Source organism: Panicum hallii, chromosome 1, assembly GCF_002211085.1.
Source record: "Panicum hallii strain FIL2 chromosome 1, PHallii_v3.1, whole genome shotgun sequence".
NCBI classification, from domain to species: domain Eukaryota; kingdom Viridiplantae; phylum Streptophyta; class Magnoliopsida; order Poales; family Poaceae; genus Panicum; species Panicum hallii.
In genome coordinates, this window is record NC_038042.1 from 10,003,329 (window position 1) to 10,022,444 (window position 19,116).

Here is a 19,116-nt window from a genome sequence, read left to right on the forward strand (position 1 = left end):
CGGAGTGAACGAGGAAGGTCTCGACTGTGACCAAACGAACGAGGACCAGTTCTGCGTGGAAGGGAGATATCCATCTTGTCACCCCTAAGGACCGAGTTGATGTGTCATCTCACCTAGCTTCCTGTCGTGCAAACCACTTGACCGTTGTATGGGCAACGGCTTAGCATAAATCCCACTAGTTAGTCTGGTAGCCATCAGGAGAGCTGAGAGCAACGGGTGATCAAGGAGAAGGGATAAGCTCTGTGTGACTTATGCCCTGGTTAAACCTCGGAGGTAGGTCGAATGACCCCTTGACGGATCCCGTGATGGCTAGTCAGGTCTAGCTAAGGTGGGTAATGGCTTTGATGGGGTCTGCACCAGCACTAAGGTGTTCGTGCTGTGGTACCCCACCTGTGGGTAAAGTTGCACACCTCTGCAGAGTTAAAATCTATTCGAATAGCCGTGCCCACGGTATTGGGCAAGTTATGGTGTGGTCACGTAACTAGTGTTTCTCTCTGGGAATGGATGGGCTGGTGTGAGTTGTTTGGAAAGTGTCCGGCAGTTGTGCCGTGTGCTACGGCGGACGGGGAGTCCGGTAGCATTTTCAAACCTGGATCCTGTGTGGATCAACACTGTGTGCTCCTTGGTATAAGAAATCCTGTTTTGAAAAGTGCTTTTAAAACGAACCCCTGCATATAACTGTGTTTTCCGCAAATGAACCGTAACCTTATCCTTGGATTATCCTGTGCATTAAATTCTATTATACCCCCCCCTTCCGTGGGTGTGATTGGACTTGCTGAGTACGTTTGTACTCACCCCATTCTTACTTTTACAGTGGAAGACCCAGACTACGTCCCCGAAGACAACGAGTAGGGTTTCGTCCTGCACCCAGTCTTGCCTGTGGTTGAGGCCACCGTTGGATTCCGCATGGCGCAAGACTCTGATGATCCTCTTTTCGTAACGAGTGTAGTGGTGTGGGTTTTAGTTGTAATCCTCGCGATAGTGGCGCTTCACTGCCCATTACCGCGAAGAGTTGTACGGTGATGTACCACCTGTTGTAATAAAAGTGTTATCAGCCTCCTGGGACTGATAAATTAACGCTTTTAAGTCTTCCCTGATGGGGGGGGACGCTTCAGGTGGTATCAGAGCCGTAGGCTGGCCGTAGGACGTGACCCTAGGAGCGAAACCCCATTTCAGACCCTAGAACTTGTCCCGGTTTAGAAACTTTCTGCACAAACACTCACCACTGGTCTTTGCCTTGTTCCATATGGCTAGCAATGGATGGGTTAGCGGAATCTGCCACGCAGAGCCCGGCCTCCCCAAGTTACTATTGCTCAACCTGGAACGCGTTGGGATTATGGAACCACCGGAGTATGCCTACCGTGAGTACATCGCCGGAGGCACCCTTCGGTGCGACATGATGGTTTTTGTGGAGAAAAGCACCCGCTACCCTGACGTGGATCCTTGGTTTATCTCCACCACTGGCTTTCGCTTCCCCGATACCTATCGAAAGGCCGCCCGTAAAGCCCTGCGACGGCTGCGTGTGCTCTACAGGCGCCACCTTCAGCGGACCCCTATGGGATTTTTCCCACCCGCTGAGGGAAGAGGACGCACTTGGATTGCACGGATGAGAGGACTTGGACGAGAAGAAGAAGACCTAGAAGATACGGTCTCCCACCTGTCCATCTACCTTGCTGGCTTGGATGCACTCTACCGCGAACAGGCGGCACAACTGAAGCAGCTAATCCATGGGATCGAAAAGATAACCCAGGAGCTGGAGGAACAACGGACAAGAGCCGCAAGCGCCGAGTATTCCTTAGCCGCCCTCCAAGCCCAGATGCAAGAATACGAGAACCGCAACGGAATAGGTGGATGGATCGAGGAAGAAGAAGAAGAACCCATGGAAACCCATTGGGATAAGGGTACTCAGACCGAAAACGAGATGGATCGGTTCCTTCCAATAAAGAAGCGCTCTATCAGGGCCGAGGAAGAATCCCCATGATAGGATTAGCACCCCTAGCTAAAACCCTACCCTAATGACCACGCATCTATGAAAACTGTACCACCCCTGTTGTAATAATAAATATCGTCCACTCCCTTTTGCACCTGTACCAGGTTGTTTACCCTGTTTCTGTTTCAGATGGCTGGGGAAGGATGGACCCAGGGCGATTGCCAAGCTGCACCTGGATTTCCCAGCCTCTTAATCAACACCCTGGAGAACCTTGGCGTTACAGAACGTCCAAGGTACTACAGCCGAGAGTACGAGCACCATGGTACCCTCCGCTGCAGGGTGATCCTGGTCATCGCCAGGAGCAACCGCTACCCCGACATCCAGCCTTGGCGAGCGACCGCCACAGGATTTAGACACCAAGATACCTACCCCCTGGCCATCAGAAAAGCACTCCGTTATTTGTGCCGGATTTTTGAAGAACATCTCGCCCCCACGCCAGCGAAGTTCTTCCCGCCGGCCATCAGGACCCCAGTCTGGGAAGCACGCATGAGAAACCTGGAGCGACGTCGCAACGAAGAAGGCCCCCTGTACCAAGTGGCTACTTACCTAGCCGCCCTGGACCAACTCTTTGATGAGCAAGCTAACCTTCTGAGGGAGCAGACCCATCGAGCCGAGCAAGCAGAGCTCGCAGTGAGACTGCAGCAGATCCGAGCCGCCCATGCTGAGGCAAGAGCCGCAGCCACGGTTAGCAGCGAAGCAGTAGCCCAAGAGAGCCTCAGACAAGCACGAGACTGGCGTATGCAAGATTGGACCCGAAGTGGAACGCCAGTCCCGGCAATTGGGGAAGACCATGTTTTACTCGGGACACCCATCATAGGATGGGGGACACTCTTCAGAAACACACAAGCCCCACCCGAGAACCCTGAAAGTTCCGCTGCTGCCGCCGAAGAAGATGCTGCAGCGCAACCCTCGACCAATGGAAACCCAGAGGACGGCGAGCAAGGATCACTCACGCTCCCTGCCCCAGAAGAAGGCTTGCCCCGCGAGTGAAATGACCGGCGCCACCCTAGTAATGTGTCCCCAGCCACTTTTGTTGTGGTACCTGATCCCAGACGAGTAGTACGATACCTAGCCTTACCCTAAGTTGTAACCCCCTTGCAGTAATAAAATGGTTTGTGCTTGTTGTTTGTGATGTTGTGTGCTGGTTTGTTGTGTGCTGATTATTTATATGAGTACCGGCAGGAGGTAGATTCTGCCTTATATATATACGAATTAAACAACTTAAACATCACATAATCGTAACCCTAGTTTACCCAATCAACAGGTGACCCCCCGGAACGTCGCGAGGGCCTCTCGTGGCCGGAACCCCGTAGCCGCTAGTGTCGGAGCACATCCCGTTGAACAAGATCTTCCCCAAGGAGAACAAGAAGTAAGCCAGAACCAAGGGGGAAGTCAAGAAGGAGAACAACTACCACCACCCCCACCCCTCGGAGACCTGGCGCAGATCATCCATAACCAGACCCTCATACTGGAGACTCTGGCGAATGCCCTCATTAACCGGCAGCCACGAGGGCAGAATATGAACGACAAGCTGACGGCCTTTCTAAGGACCAAGCCACCTACCTTCGCCGGATCCTGCAACCCGTTGGATGCTGACGACTGGTTGCGAGTAATTCAGAGGAAGCTCAAACCATTCGAATGCCAGGACCGGGATAAAGTCCTTCTGGCAGCCCACCAGCTCACCGGAACAGCATTATCCTGGTGGGAAAACTATTGTGCCGCAGCCGAAGATGCCTCTACCATCACCTGGGGAGAATTTGTAAGGGAGTTCCGCCGCTACCACATCCCTTCGGCCACTATGAAGCGCAAGGCGGATGAATTCCGCGCACTACAACAAGGAAGCATGTCGGTGGAAGAGTACACCCACCGGTTCATAGAATTGGCCCGGTACGCGCCGGAAGAAGTGAATGACGACGATAAGAAGCAAGACATGTTCAAGAAGGGGTTAAGCCCAGAACTTCGGACCTTGCTTACTCCCCAGATCTATCCGGACTTCAACACCCTGATGAACAAGGCTATCCTCACAGAAAGGGCCAAAGCTGAAGAGAGAAAGGATAATAAACGCAAATTCCTGGAAAGTAAGGCCCGCCAACAGGACCGCTTCCAAAAGCCGAGGAACACCAACTACACTGCACCAAGATCTCAGGCCCCAATGCAGTATAGGACTCAGTCCCAAGTGACAGGATCACAGGCCCCGCCTAGGAGTCAGAATACCATGAGGGCCCCGAAGAGCAATGCAAGTCAGGCCGCTCCCGACAACAACAATGTTAGGTCATGCTTCAACTGCCGTGAGACAGGACATTACATTGCCAATTGCCCTTATGCCAAGAACAAGCCGGCTACATCAGCCTTCTCCAACTCGGTGAATGGACCCAGACCAGCCCTGTCCGGCGCCAACCGAGTGCCCGTCCGCAACAATGACAACAGTCAGCAGACGAAGCAATCCCAGCAATCATTTGGACGAGCCCGCGTCAATCACATCGATGCGCAGGAGGCTCAGGAAGCTCAGGGAGTAGTGCTCGGTGAGTACCTAGTTAACTCAGCCCTGGCAACAGTACTATTTGATTCGGGAGCATCGCACTCGTTTATATCCTCAAGCTTTGTGGATAAACACAGAATACCTACAGTACTACTAAAAACACCCCTATTAACCCGGACGCCTGGAGGCGACATCAATTGTCAGTTAGGATGCCCACGGGTAAGGATCAACTTAAGTGGGGTAGAATTCCTAGCAGATTTGGTAGTACTTAAGTCTGGGGGAATAGACGTAATCCTTGGGATGGACTGGTTAAGCCGACACAATGGTCTCATAGGCTGTACTGACAAAGTGGTACACCTAACAAACCCCGAAGGAATACAAGTGATCTGTCATACCCGGGATAGTAAGTTTGACCCAATGGTGTTTAGCATGGAAGCCGAGCCCTTAGAAGGAGTCCCGGTAGTAAACGAGTACCCAGATGTTTTTCCCGAGGAACTTCCCGGTATGCCACCAGACAGGGATATAGAATTCGTCATCGACCTTATTCTTGGAACCTCCCCCATAGCTAAGAGACCCTATAGGATGGCAGCCTCTGAGTTAACAGAATTAAAGAAGCAACTAGAAGAACTGCAATGAATTGGCTTCATTAGACCAAGCTCATCGCCATGGGGAGCCCCAGTCCAATTTGTCAAGAAGAAAGATGGGAGTATGAGGTTGTGTGTAGATTACCGGGCACTTAACGAGGTCACCATTAAGAACAAGTACCCCCTCCCCAGGATTGATGACCTGTTCGATCAGCTAAAAGGAGCCAAGTACTTTTCCAAGATCGATCTAAGGTCAGGATATTTTCAGCTTAAGATTAGAGAAAGTGACATCCCTAAGACAGCTTTTGTCACCCGCTACGGGCAGTTCGAGTTCACCGTAATGTCCTTCGGACTAACCAATGCCCCTGCCTATTTTATGAACCTCATGAACAAAGTATTTATGGATGAGCTGGATAAGTTTGTCGTAGTCTTTATCGACGACATACTTATATACTCCAAGAGTATTCAGGAACATGAGCAACATCTGCGGGTAGTATTGGAAAAGCTGAGGGCACATAGGTTATATGCCAAGTTCAGCAAGTGTGAATTCTGGCTGGAGAGAGTAGCTTTCCTTGGTCACATTTTGACCGCGGAAGGCGTAGCAGTGGACCCAGAGAAGGTCGAAGCAGTTTCCAACTGGCAGCGACCGACTAACGTTAGTGAAATCAGAAGTTTTCTTGGATTAGCCGGGTACTACCGGAGATTTATTGAGGGATTCTCCAAGATAGCCCGACCCATGACGGAACTTCTTAAGAAGGAGAAGAAGTTCGCCTGGATAGAAAGTTGTGAAAGAAGTTTTCAAGAATTGAAACAAAGGTTGACAACCGCCCCAGTGCTGACCCTACCGGACATTCATCGGGATTTTGTCATTTATTGTGATGCATCCCGACAAGGATTAGGGTGTGTACTGATGCAAGACGGGAAAGTCATTGCATATGCTTCCCGTCAACTCAGGACTCATGAGCAGAATTATCCGACCCATGATTTGGAATTAGCAGCCGTAGTGCATGCCCTTAAGATTTGGAGACATTACCTGATTGGAAATAAGTGTGAGGTTTACACCGACCACAAGAGTCTGAAGTATATCTTTACCCAGCCGGATTTAAACTTAAGGCAAAGAAGATGGTTGGAGTTGGTCAAGGACTATGACTTGGAAATTCATTCTCACCCCGGGAAAGAAAACGTAGTAGCCGATGCCTTAAGTCGGAAAAGCTATGGACCCGAGGATGACCATCTACGCGAGGAAATGGCACGATTAAACGTGCACATTGTTCCTCGAGGTTCCAGCCAAGTGCTAAACGTTCAATCGACACTAGAGGATAGGATTAGAGAAGCCCAAAGCTCGGATCAGGAGTTAATGAAGATCCGCAAGCAAACTGCAGAAAACAAAGCGCCAGGTTTTAGAGTGGACGATAAGGGAACGTTGTGGTACGAGGATAGGATTTGTGTACCCCAGGGTGGAGATTTCCAGCAGTTAATCATGGACGAAGCCCATAACTCGGCTTACTCCATCCACCCAGGATCCACCAAAATGTATATGGACATAAAGCAAAAATATTGGTGGAATGGAATGAAAGCGGATATTGCCCAATTTGTGGCTCATTGTGACACCTGCCAAAGGATCAAGGCTGAACATCAAAAGCCGGCAGGATTATTGCAACCCTTGCCTATTCCGGTTTGGAAATGGGATGAGATAGGAATGGACTTCGTAGTGGGTCTACCCCGAACACAGAAGGGACACGATTCCATATGGGTAATAGTGGATCGACTCACTAAGTCGGCTCATTTCATACCCGTACGAACTAATTACGGTGGAGAAAAGCTGGCAAAGCTTTATGTGGAAAACATAGTAAAGTTACATGGAGTGCCTAGCAGAATTGTCTCAGATAGAGGAACCCAATTCACCTCTAGATTTTGGAAAAGCCTGCATAAAGCCATGGGCACTAAGTTGGATTTTAGCTCCGCATACCACCCCCAGACGGATGGTCAAACCGAAAGGGTAAACCAGGTCATGGAAGATATGCTGAGAGCATGTGTCCTGACCTATGAAAATGATTGGGAACAGAGTCTACCTTATGCAGAATTCTCGTATAACAATAGTTACCAAGCCAGCTTGGGCATGTCGCCATTCGAAGCTCTCTATGGAAGGAAGTGCAAAACTCCCCTGATGTGGTCAGAAGTTGGAGAACGTGCCCTAGTAGGACCCGCACTTATAAAAGAGGCAGAAGAAAAAGTAGCGGAGATCCGCGAGAAATTGAAAGCAGCTCAGTCCCGACAAAAGAGCCATGCAGACAAGAAGAGGCGGGAAATAAGTTTCGACACAGGCGATTTTGTTTATCTCAAGGTCTCACCCATTCGAGGAACACGAAGGTTTCAAGTACAAGGAAAATTGGCCCCTCGATACATTGGACCGTATCGAGTTTTGAAGAGAGTCGGAGCCGTGGCATACCGACTAGAGTTACCAGAAGAAATGTCAGATATACACCCAGTGTTCCATGTTTCGCAATTGAGAAGGTGTTTAAGAGTACCCGAGGGAGAATATGTGCCAGTGGAAACAATAGACCTACAGCCGGATTTGCGATACCAGGAAGTGCCGGTCAGGATTCTAGACACTGTCACTAGGAGGACCAGAAACTCCGAAGTACGGATATGCAGAGTTCAATGGAGCAGACACGGAGTAGAGGAAGCAACCTGGGAACGCGAGGAGGCTCTAAAGAAGGAATTTCCCCATTTGTTCGGGAGCCAGCCGAATCTCGAGGACGAGATTCATTTAAGTGGGGTAGGTTTGTGACGCCCCAGAAATTTCAAATTTAAAACTACGCGTTAAAGTGTCCCGACTAAAAATTTATTCGTCATAAAACCCTAACCCTAACCGGAACGCTGTCCCGTTCCGCATCGCTCGCTGACTTGCCGCTCACGCGCGACCGCCCGCCGCGATTAGCGCCGGCGCTCCTCGGCACCCCGCGCGCACACCCCGGCCGCGCGCTAGCCCCTGCCGTGCCACGCACGAGCCCTCGCCGCGCCGCGCGCGAGCTCCTGCCCGGCCGCGCCGCGACGCACGCACGCGCGACGCGTGACCGTGCGCCGCGACGCACGCACGCGCGACGCGTGACCGTGCGCCGCGCCGTGCCGACCGCCAGCCGCACCACGCCCCTGGCCCGCGCCAAGTCGCGCCACCCGCGCACGCGCGCGCCCGCGCGTGCCCCGCGTGCCGCGCCGCCCGCCGTGCCGCACGTCGCCTGCACACGCACGCCGAGCTGCGACGACGCGCCGCCCGCCGTGCCGCATTCCGCCCCACCGCGCACGCCATCGCTTCCTTGCTCCTGTGCCGGCACAGCTCCACGTACGGTACCTCAGCGCCCTCGCCACCACGCCGCTCCACGACGTCCACGAACGGCCAAGCGCCATTAATGGCCGTCCCGAAGCCGCTCCGCCGGCCACCACCCACCCGCCCGCTCGGCCGCCTATAAATAGGCCCCGAGCAGCCGCCACCTCCCCTACGGCCTGCACTGCCACCGCCCGCCCCTCCCCTAGCTCACAGCACCGCCGCCGCAAACGCCTCCGCCCGCCGCCGCTTGCTCCCGTGGGCGCGCTCCCTCGCTCCACCTCGGCCCAAGGTGAGGCCGGGGAAAGGATACCCGTGCCCCCCCCCTCTCTCTTTTCCCCCACCCCCGGACCGCCGCCGTGCCCTGACCGGCCGGATTGGGCCGCCGCCGGCGCCCTGCCCTCCCCTCCTCTGTTTTGCACGGGGGAGAGGAAGGAGAAGGGCATTTTGCCCATAGCCCCTCCCTTTTCCCTGTTTTTCCCCAAAAACCCCTCCTTTCCCATGAACACTCCCCTATTCATTCCCCTTTTGCAAAAGAGACCTCGTTCTTCCTATTAATTCAAATTGAACCCTCCAATACTGGAACCTAGATACATTTGACACTCTTTAGCATGCCCCGAGAATTTCTGCGATTTACAAAAAGGTCCCTGTTATTTCCAGATACCTACGAATAAACCCCTAGAGCCCTGTTCAACCACCCGAACCCTCTTTAGCTCGTCATTTTGTGTGCGAAACAACCTCCGATCGACCCGAAACTTTATCACGCCCTTTCTAGCATAGTTTTGGCCATGCCATTAAGAAACCACCCAAAAATATTACCCCTAACTCCGTAACTAAACTATTTCCGATTCGAGCTCAACGATGAAAGCTTTTAATTCTTTCGCTTGATTGTGTGTCTGTTTGTTTGCGTCGTAGGACACGGAGTGAACGAGGAAGGTCTCGACTGTGACCAAACGAACGAGGACCAGTTCTGCGACCCCGAGCCCGAGGGACAGTGCTTCGATCGGGACCTCCCGCAAGGGTTTGACGATGGCAAGTTCAATTCCGCCCTTTGATGCATGTTTTTGTCCTATTTTTTATAAACACAACCCGATGGCCTGCTTTATAAAATTGCATGGTTTTGCGTACCGTAACCATGGTAGGATAGCCACCCTTGTTGTGACAACCATACCTTGACCACCTGATTTTATAAAGAAAATGCGTGTGTGTGGGGAAGGGTAAAATGTGGATTTGAGAAACGAGTCGGACGGGATGGATGGCATTTCTGTGTGAATTGCCGTTGGTGTGCTCGTACCTGTGTGGTTGAGCGTGGAAGGGAGATATCCATCTTGTCACCCCTAAGGACCGAGTTGATGTGTCATCTCACCTAGCTTCCTGTCGTGCAAACCACTTGACCATTGTATGGGCAACGGCTTAGCATAAATCCCACTAGTTAGTCTGGTAGCCATCAGGAGAGCTGAGAGCAACGGGTGATCAAGGAGAAGGGATAAGCTCTGTGTGACTTATGCCCTGGTTAAACCTCGGAGGTAGGTCGAATGACCCCTTGACGGATCCCGTGATGGCTAGTCAGGTCTAGCTAAGGTGGGTAATGGCTTTGATGGGGTCTGCACCGGCACTAAGGTGTTCGTGCTGTGGTACCCCACCTGTGGGTAAAGTTGCACACCTCTGTAGAGTTAAAATCTATTCGAATAGCCGTGCCCACGGTATTGGGCAAGTTATGGTGTGGTCACGTAACTAGTGTTTCTCTCTGGGAATGGATGGGCTGGTGTGAGTTGTTTGGAAAGTGTCCGGCAGTTGTGCCGTGTGCTACGGCGGACGGGGAGTCCGGTAGCATTTTCAAACCTGGATCCTGTGTGGATCAACACTGTGTGCTCCTTGGTATAAGAAAACCTGTTTTGAAAAGTGCTTTTAAAACGAACCCCTGCATATAACTGTGTTTTCCGCAAATGAACCGTAACCTTATCCTTGGATTATCCTGTGCATTAAATTCTATTATACCCCCCCCTTCCGTGGGTGTGATTGGACTTGCTGAGTACGTTTGTACTCACCCCATTCTTACTTTTACAGTGGAAGACCCAGACTACGTCCCCGAAGACAACGAGTAGGGTTTCGTCCTGCACCCAGTCTTGCCTGTGGTTGAGGCCACCGTTGGATTCCGCATGGCGCAAGACTCTGATGATCCTCTTTTCGTAACGAGTGTAGTGGTGTGGGTTTTAGTTGTAATCCTCGCGATAGTGGCGCTTCACTGCCCATTACCGCGAAGAGTTGTACGGTGATGTACCACCTGTTGTAATAAAAGTGTTATCAGCCTCCTGGGACTGATAAATTAACGCTTTTAAGTCTTCCCTGATGGGGGGGACGCTTCACATGTGATGGTGGGGCATCTTGGGTCCTTCTTCTTCTCCGGGAGAGAATCGAGTATAGCTGCGCTACCCTCCTCTGTAAGCTGCACGACCTCGATGGTCGGCAGGCACCTCTTGTTTCCAAGGATATCCTTAAGATACTTGGCGTACGTGGGAACCTGCATAGCATTAAGAAGCGGTATGTTGACATAAAGCTTCTTAATTACCTCGACAAACTTGCCAAATTGCTTGTCGGCCACCGGCCTCCTTCTCCGTTCCGAAAATAGTAAGGTGGTTGTATCGTGGTACTCTTGGAAGCCCTTGGGACTTCCTCGATTTCTTCGTGGTTAGCAGTGGTGTTGGGCTCTTCGGCCTCCTCCTTACACTCGTCTTTAGCGTCGGTATCCTTGGTGGTTACGGTCTTCCACCGTGTACCTGCATCCTGCGGATAGGGTGGATCCTGCATGGACTTTCCAGTCCGCGTAGTCACTGCATTCACACTTTCCTTGGGATTTACTTCCGGTTGCCCAGGTAGCTTTCCCTCGTTATGGTTAGGGCAAGATGAGGCTAGCTAGGCCACTTGAGTTTCTATGATTTTATTGAAACTCAACTAATTTTTAATAACAGAGTAAAAGCTCTCCATTTGTGCAACCAGAGACTCCGAAATTTTATCATTAGCTTGAAACTTCTTGGTAATGTTATCAGTAATTTATTTCTGGCCATACACTAAGTCTTTAAGTGAGGGCTTAAAATTGTTACCTTGTTGTTGGCCAAAGGGGAGGTTGGGCTTGGAGTTCCAAACTTGCTGAGGATGGTAACCTGAGTTATTAGGATTATTGTTCCCAATGAAATTCACATTCTCTTGAGTCAACGGGCAAGTGTTGCCACATGTCTCAAATGTGATCCGAGACTCCATGATCTAGTTGACCTCCTGGTGTGGAGACTCCAGCTTTTTCATGAGAAGATCCATCTTAGCTGCCAGCATATCTACACCATCGATCTGGTGTACTCCTTTAGCACGGGCTGGCTGCCTATCTCCCTTTCAACTCTGGTTGGAGGCAATCTTGTCAACGAGCGCCTTAGCTCTTGCAACGTCGAGAGAGAGAGAAATGCTCCTCCCGCTGCTGCGTCTATGTGGTCTTGCGCTCACTGGCTCAGGCCATGAAAGAAGTTCTGAATGATCAGCCACTCTTCAATGCCGTGGTGTGGGTATGCTGTAATGTATTCCTAGAGATGTTTCCAGGCTTCTGGGATTGTCTCATCCTGGAGTTATTGAAAACTGGAAATCCTTTTCCCATAGGTGTTGGTTTTGCCCACCGGAAAGTACTTGACCAGGAGCATTAGAACAAGCATCCCAGGTGGTGAATGCATCCTTGTTGGTGTAGAACCACGTCTTTACTTTTCCAAGAAAAGAGAATGGGAATAGATGAAGTCGAATATTATCCATCGTAGTGCCTTTGGGGTTGATTGTACTACTCACTTCTAGAAAGATCTGAAGGTGAGCGTTAGCATCCTCCGATGCCTTACCATAGAAGGGACTTGCTTGGACCATGTTGACAAGTCCAGTCTTCAGCTCAAAGCCTTTAGTACCTTGGTCGATGTTCAGTCGTCCAGTAGGAATATGGCTGCTGGACGGGGCTAAAAACTGACGGAGTGTCTTCAGAGCCATGGGTGATGAAGCTGGTGTTGTTGAACCTTGGCCTAAGGAAAGTTTCTTCTAAGGTGGGGCGACTCTGCGTCGGATAATTCTCCCAATTCTTTCTAGATTCGGGTTGAAGTTATATGGTAGATCGAAACCGGTCATGCGCTGCTCTACATATATCACAAAGAAAAAGAGAGCAATGGTAAGCCCGCTAAAATTAACGGTGATAAATTAGTAAATTTTATCAAACTATTAAACGACATCATTAGCCAATTGCTTCCCTGGTAACTGTGCCAGAAATGCTTGTCAGGCGTTTCTTATCCCTAAGGCTAATCACAGTGGGGGGTTTCATATCCCTGTTTCCAAGAACGCCACATCATCTTGAGGGATGAATGAAACACTATGCCTCAGTGGAGAGTTTCATTTCACTGTTTCCAAAGCTAACCAGTGTAATTAAATGCTAGTTGATCTATTAGCACACGGGATCCCCCATGAAACAACGGCGGTCACAGTGATCGTTTCACGCCATTTCCAACATCTTGAAAATGAGTTAGCAGAGTGTTATGGGGATGAAACTGGTTCCTTCTCTTTCCTCATTAAATCAGTGCCACATCATCAAAAATGCTGATGTGTCATGATAATTAATGCCATAAAACTCTCCATGAAACCCCCATTGTGATTAGCCTAATAGAATATGTATTCCACAAGCGCACAGAATCACCGTTGTAGCATTCACCTTGGAGTATTCCAGGGTATCGTAAATTTCCTCGGGGAAGCACTATGGTTAAAGAGTATCGAAGAAGCGAATGATAAATTTTACCAGAGATATCAACCAACTAACTTAGTAGGGATAAACTAGATATGATAGATAAGATAATGGCCAAGCAATGATCGTCTAACATAGGAGACTCTAGACCTTAGAGCGGTAAGCAGCTGGGAGGACAACTAGCGAGAAAGACTCTTAAAACACTTCTAAACTAACGAGCTAGCCTCACTAGATTAAACCTTATTTCTGACTAGTTATTAGGAACAAGAGCTTACTTCAGCGCTAGAGAGAGGAAGGACTGCAGAAAGGGGTGGAGGGGAGTCCAACGGCAAACAACAACTACTGCTATGAAAACATCTGAACGTGATGGACTACAAGAAACGGACAGAGCTATCACCACCTGCCGCCTACCACACTGTTCTGTGGGTGGAACACACTTCCTAGCTAATACTAAGTCAAACACCACGTCTGAACTCGGTGTTAGGATTTCTCTTGAGGCCTTCAAGAGAAATTCCCTTCAACCTAGGGAACTGACTTGAGCCCCCTAGTCTGGGCGAGAAAACCTGCAAGGTAAGATTCTGATAAACAAGAAAGATAACAAAGCCTAAACTAGAGGAAAGGTCCTCCGCACATAAGCTGAATAACTTGGAAAGATAAATAAATGCGGAAAGTAAAGCTGACTCGAAATATAAAGAAGATAACTTATATGGATAAAATATCAAAGGGAAAGGTACAAGAGCTATACCAGACTTCCGATGACGACTCCGGAATCCCGAGACAAGCTCGACTTGACTCCAACTCCCAGACTACTAAACCTAACTCTAGAAAGTGAAATGAGTGAAGAGAACTCCTTCGGTATCCTTTACAAGCTGATGTGCACCTCTATTTATAGTGTGGAGGTGCTGAGGTGGAGGTCGGTAAAACGGTTGTGAATTTGGCGTGATTCCTAAGCCGGCCAGCCTGGAATGGTGGCCGCGCATCACCGCCCTTCTCCTGGACACTCCTGATGCTCTCCTAGTGTCGGTGGAGGTGGCATTTTTCTAAAGCAGATGTTCTGGAGGCCGGCCGGCCTGGTCAAGGCCGATCAGCTTGACTCCAGCACGTCTCGTCCCTCTGTTGCACCGATTTGATGATCAACGCTTGCATGTCATCTGGGAGGCGGTTCTCAGATCTTTACCCGAGTCTTGCATGCAGGTGGGCCCTTCAATCCATGGGTGAAGCCTTTCGGGTCATTGGATCAAACCGTCTTCAAGTGCACGATTCAGGAGCAAGGTAGGTGTGTTTCCTCACCCCTGGATCAGTGACCATGGCAATTCAAAGAGGTGCCAGGCCGGCTGGCCTAGGTGAGGCCGGTCAGCCTGAGATTCTTTCCTATTTTATCTCATTTTTGTTCATCTGTTCCTGCATTCACAACTCATTCAAAACTTATGGAACTTGTTAGAAATAAACAAAATATGTATGAAACATGGTGCAAAGCTCTATTTATTGTTGAAAAGTTGACAGTCACAATGTGTTTCAATGGCCGTCAACAATCACCTCTAGGTCTACCTGGATTATTTCCGGCTATAAACCAATAGCTACTTAAGATTTAAAATTGCCTTGATGTAGATTGAAAAAATTCTCCCTAAAAACTCTATTTGATTATATAGGTCATGTATTTGGCCTTCATATGATTTTTAAAAATCTCTAAATTTTTTAGTAGTTAATCTAAATCAAGTGCAAATCATTTTGTTTGGATCTGGCATCACATCTACCTAGTATCTCAAAATAAAAATTCTTCTTAAAAAGCTATATTTGATTTTTCACATAAGCTGATTACCCGTAAGATGATTCCAAAGTTCATAAACTATTTTGAGTATATGACCTAAAACAGTAGAGACGCAATGGAAAGAAATTGGTTCTACTGCACCGGTTTAGCAGTCACTTTATTTCCGAACTAGCGATGAAAATAGGACTTCAGTGCTGGTTCGAGCCATGAACCGGTTCGAGTCATGAACTGGGCGGGGATAGCCATGGAGAAAATAATATTAAAATTTTATATGGAAGTGACTACCGCATGATCAGCCAATGTGATTTTTAAATGAAATATGCAAAATGTGCATTCGCGATTTGAACCCACACCTTATAGGTCGGGCAAGACCTCTATATCCATTCACTATATAGTTACTTGTGATTACCCAACTGATGTTGTTCTTTATTTCATACTAACTTCTCCAAATCTTATATTACGTATTTGATATTTAGACATCGAAACAATCTAAATAAAAAGGTTGTCAACTAAAGAGCTTTAGATCTTGTCCAGCGCTACAACTTTGACGTTCACCTTGTTTTCATTTGAGGTCATTTTATAGGTGTGAGAATCTATATTGAATATTTAGAGATCTAAATAATCTCAGATAAAAAGTTGTGGTAGTCGAACTCTATAATTTTAGAATAAACTAAAGTTTATCTTCATTCTACTTAGTATGAAAACTCACATATAATCAACATATACCTACTTATACTTATCCCTATGAGCACCTTCGAGAGAGACGGAGCCGGTAGTTAAATTTTAAATTAAATCTAGAAAAATATGAGCATCCGTGCCAAGTCTAAGACTCGAATCCGGATAGATAGGCTGCACCACAAAGAACCTTACCACATGAGCTACCTTAAATTCGTCTGTCTACCTTCACCTTAACGAGGTTCAATAGTGATAGACGTCATACTCCATATATGTGAAGCAGGTTATTAGCTCAAGAATTTAGTAACTTTGCATTGGGATTCACCACACCATGATGCATGTGGTTGGATTCCTCCAAGCATATTTCGGAACTGTACAGCTGTTAAAATTGTCAGGGGCCAAATGCGTAAAAAAATATGGCATGAAAGTCATAGGCAGGAGCGCTGCCAAACCATTGAGAAGAGCAGGCTCGCCAGGGGGGCCGGCAGGGGCCATGGCCTCTCCTAACACGTAAGAAAATGTCTCATCGTCCCTATACGTGTTCTGCAAAATAGTTGCATGCTTCAAGGCAAATATGGTCAGGCATTTGAGTAGATTGATTAGCTCTTTAAGTGGTCAAGCCTCGAGAGTGTCTAGACTAAGGTCCTGTTTAGTATGGTTTTATTTAGTATGGTTTTAGCTTCTTTTATAATAGCTTCGGAAGCAGCTCCTCTGGTGAAGGTGGAACTGTTTTCAAAATCGATTGGTGAAATAGTTTATTCCGGTCGAAACTGGTTGAGGCCACGATTTCTAGCTTCTCCTCCCAAGTGTAAACCAAAATGAGCTTCACCGAGTGCTTTGTGTATGAAGCTGCTAGCAAAATATCTGTTGGGCACAGCTTCAAGTGAAGCTATCTACAAAGCTGTGCCAAAGAGGATCTAAATCAATGTATAGCATGCAGGAACCAAATATGCATTGCACATATACAATTCAGAATAGTAAGCAATTGTTATTTCTAAATCTCAAATTCAGTTTGTTTTGTCTTCTCAAGCACATATTGAATATGTGTAACGTGGGTAACATAAATTATGTGTTAATTTTAGAAGTATGATAAAATCTGAAAATAAGACATCTGTTCTTCCTTTTACAAGAACATAGGGGATCTTTTGACAAGCGAAGCTTTACTGATCTTAGAAGATTATTACATCAATCGTCAGTTTTGTGCACCATAATACACACCAGAACTGCGAGAAAAGGCTTTCAAAGACAACACAAACAAGAAATGGCACACCTGCACGTTGCCAATACAGCCAGTCAATTCTACCGGGAGTTGAGGAGGAATCGATTCCCAACTGAGACCACCAATTCGAAGTCTTCTAGTGCTAATCTTCCCTCTCTCTGATCCAATGCCACCATACCACCAAATCTTGACCGATTATAATAATCGGCCACAAACTTAATAACTCGCAAATCATATTTAGTCACGTTACTCACAATGATCTTGTCGCAAATTAGCCAGTAGGAGACATACAGAAAGCCTGCAGACTCCATCTGAAGATGAGCGTAATTATTGTGTAATTTCTTGATTTGCTCTTGCGGCCAGCTACGTCGTTTATAGTTCGTGTTCGGCCTCCTATACTAATTCCTGGCTCTGCCTCTGAGCAGGCTCAGCGGCGAACGTGTGTAGTATACTAATATGGGTCATGGGTGTAGTGCGGCTATCACGGTTCTAAATCGCCGAATTATGTGTATATTGCTAAAATTCCAATAGCTTTATTGGCGTTAACAAACACTTCTGCGTTGTACATGTTCCAGACTCGTCCAAACCCAACAATTACTTCTTCACCTCTTCATTGTTGCCGCTGCTGAGTTCTCTCACCATGCTCAGCAGGTTCTCAGACGAAGAGCCGCCGGGGCTGGTGGCCGTCTCCGCCTCCTCCTTCCTCTTGGCCGCCGCCCTCCTCATCACCTCGCTCCCCATGGCCTCCCTGACGTGCGCGGCGACCTGCTCCCTCCTGACCTCCTCGTCCAGCCGGACGCCGACGCCCCACACCTCGCAGGCGTACTTGCAGTTGGTGTACTGGTCCGAGAACCCCGGCCAGCACACCATTGGCACGCCGGCGGACAGGCTCTCGCACGTCGAGTTCCACCCGCTGTGCGTCAGGAAGCAGCCCACGGCCGGGTGCCGCAGCACCTGCTCCTGCGGGCACCACGCGGTCACGTGGCACCTCCCCGCCGCCGCAGCCGTGAAGTCCGGCGGCAGCACGGCCGGGCCGCCGCCGCGGACGAGGTTGTCCCTGACGCACCATAGGATCAGGTGGCCGCACGCCGAGAGGCCCCACGCGAACTCGGCCAGCTGCTCCGGCGTCAGCACCGTGTGGCTGCCGAAGTTGACGTACACGACGGAGCGCTGCTCCTGCGCTTCCAGCCACGCCAGGCACCCGGCGTCCTGCTTCCAGAGGCTTAGGCCGGTCGAGTCGGCGGCGGCGCTGTCGAGGTTCTGGCGGAGGAGGGAGCCCAGAGGGCCGACGGTGTACATGCGCGGGTACTCGGCCCGGAGAGCGGCGAGGACGTCGGCCTCGAGGCCGTCGAAGGTGTTGAGAATGAGGGCGCCGGCCGTGGTGCACTTGTTGGCCTCTGACTCGTTGAAGCGGAGGCCGAAGTCGTTCGGGTCGGTGGTGCGGAGGAAGCTGGAGAAGTCGCCGAGGCAGATCGGTGGCATGCCGGGGATCCAGTCGATGACCGTCTTCTCGAGGTAGCCGTTCGTCAAGTAGCTCTCATCTGCAACCGGAATCGATGAGTGATAAACCGGCCGAGTATGCTCATGGGAGCTAGTGAAAATGTGCTTACCCTTGAGTGGCAGGTATCCTCGTTCCTCGAGCTCCTGGAGCCTCATGTGCGTCATGAGCGCTGCGGCGCTGCCGGTCCAGAACACCATGGTCGGGATGCCGAGCTCCCGCGCCACGCCCAGCGCGAAGCTCATCAGCATCGTGGGCAGCACGCAACTGACCGGCGGCACGCCGGGCGTGGCGTTGAGCCGCGCGATGAGGTCCCGGAGCGGCGCCGCGCAGCGCGTGCTCGTGGACACGGCCAGGCCGCGGAGGTAGTCCTGCTTGCCGCGGTCGGCCTCGGAGAGCCCGTCCGGAATGGCCTCGAAGCGGAACCCCTCGCGGCCCCGCACGGCGCCGGCGCCCTCGGTGGCCTGCACGCGGCGGTGGTTGTGCTCGGTGTTGACGAAGGTGACGTAGACGCCGTGGCGGTGCAGCAGCTTGGCGAGCTGCAGCGCCGGGTTGATGTTGCCGGAGCCCGGGTACGGCACAACCACGACGTGCGGCCTCGCCATGGCCGCAAGGGATGTTGCACGCTTGATGACAAATTTTGGGCTCAATCGGATCGGATCGGGTCTGATCTTAATATCTTGCGGAGGATATAAAAATCGAAAGAGGTGGATAATAAAGCCGACGAGGAAATGGCCGTTCACGGTGCAGACGAGTGCGCTTACGCCATCGAAAGATGCTCTTGGGCTAACTTTTCGTTCGTCGCCGGCCGGACGCCTGGTTTTTAGT

The 19,116-nt window shown here is 49.9% G+C and overlaps 1 protein-coding gene across 1 annotated transcript; it reads right to left on the minus strand.

Moving 5' to 3' along the window:
- Positions 1–17,281: 17,281 nt before the first annotated feature.
- LOC112879883 (UDP-glycosyltransferase 85A1-like) lies at positions 17,282–19,043 on the minus strand. Its single transcript, XM_025944345.1, has 2 exons — positions 18,401–19,043; positions 17,282–18,331 (listed from the first exon to the last, which is right to left on the minus strand). The coding sequence occupies exons 1-2, from the start codon at positions 18,891–18,893 to the stop codon at positions 17,385–17,387; spliced, it is 1,440 nt and encodes a 479-aa protein (XP_025800130.1). The 5' UTR covers positions 18,894–19,043; the 3' UTR covers positions 17,282–17,384.
- Between the last annotated feature and the right edge of the window lie 73 nt (positions 19,044–19,116).

Coding starts and splice junctions, on each gene's coding strand:
- LOC112879883 (XM_025944345.1), bottom strand. CDS start 18,893: ATGGCGAGGCCGCACGTCGTGGTTGTGCCGTACCCGGGCTCCGGCAAC. Junction 18,332..18,400: donor AGGATACCTGCCACTCAAGG/GTAAGCACATTT, acceptor TTCCGGTTGCAG/ATGAGAGCTACTTGACGAAC.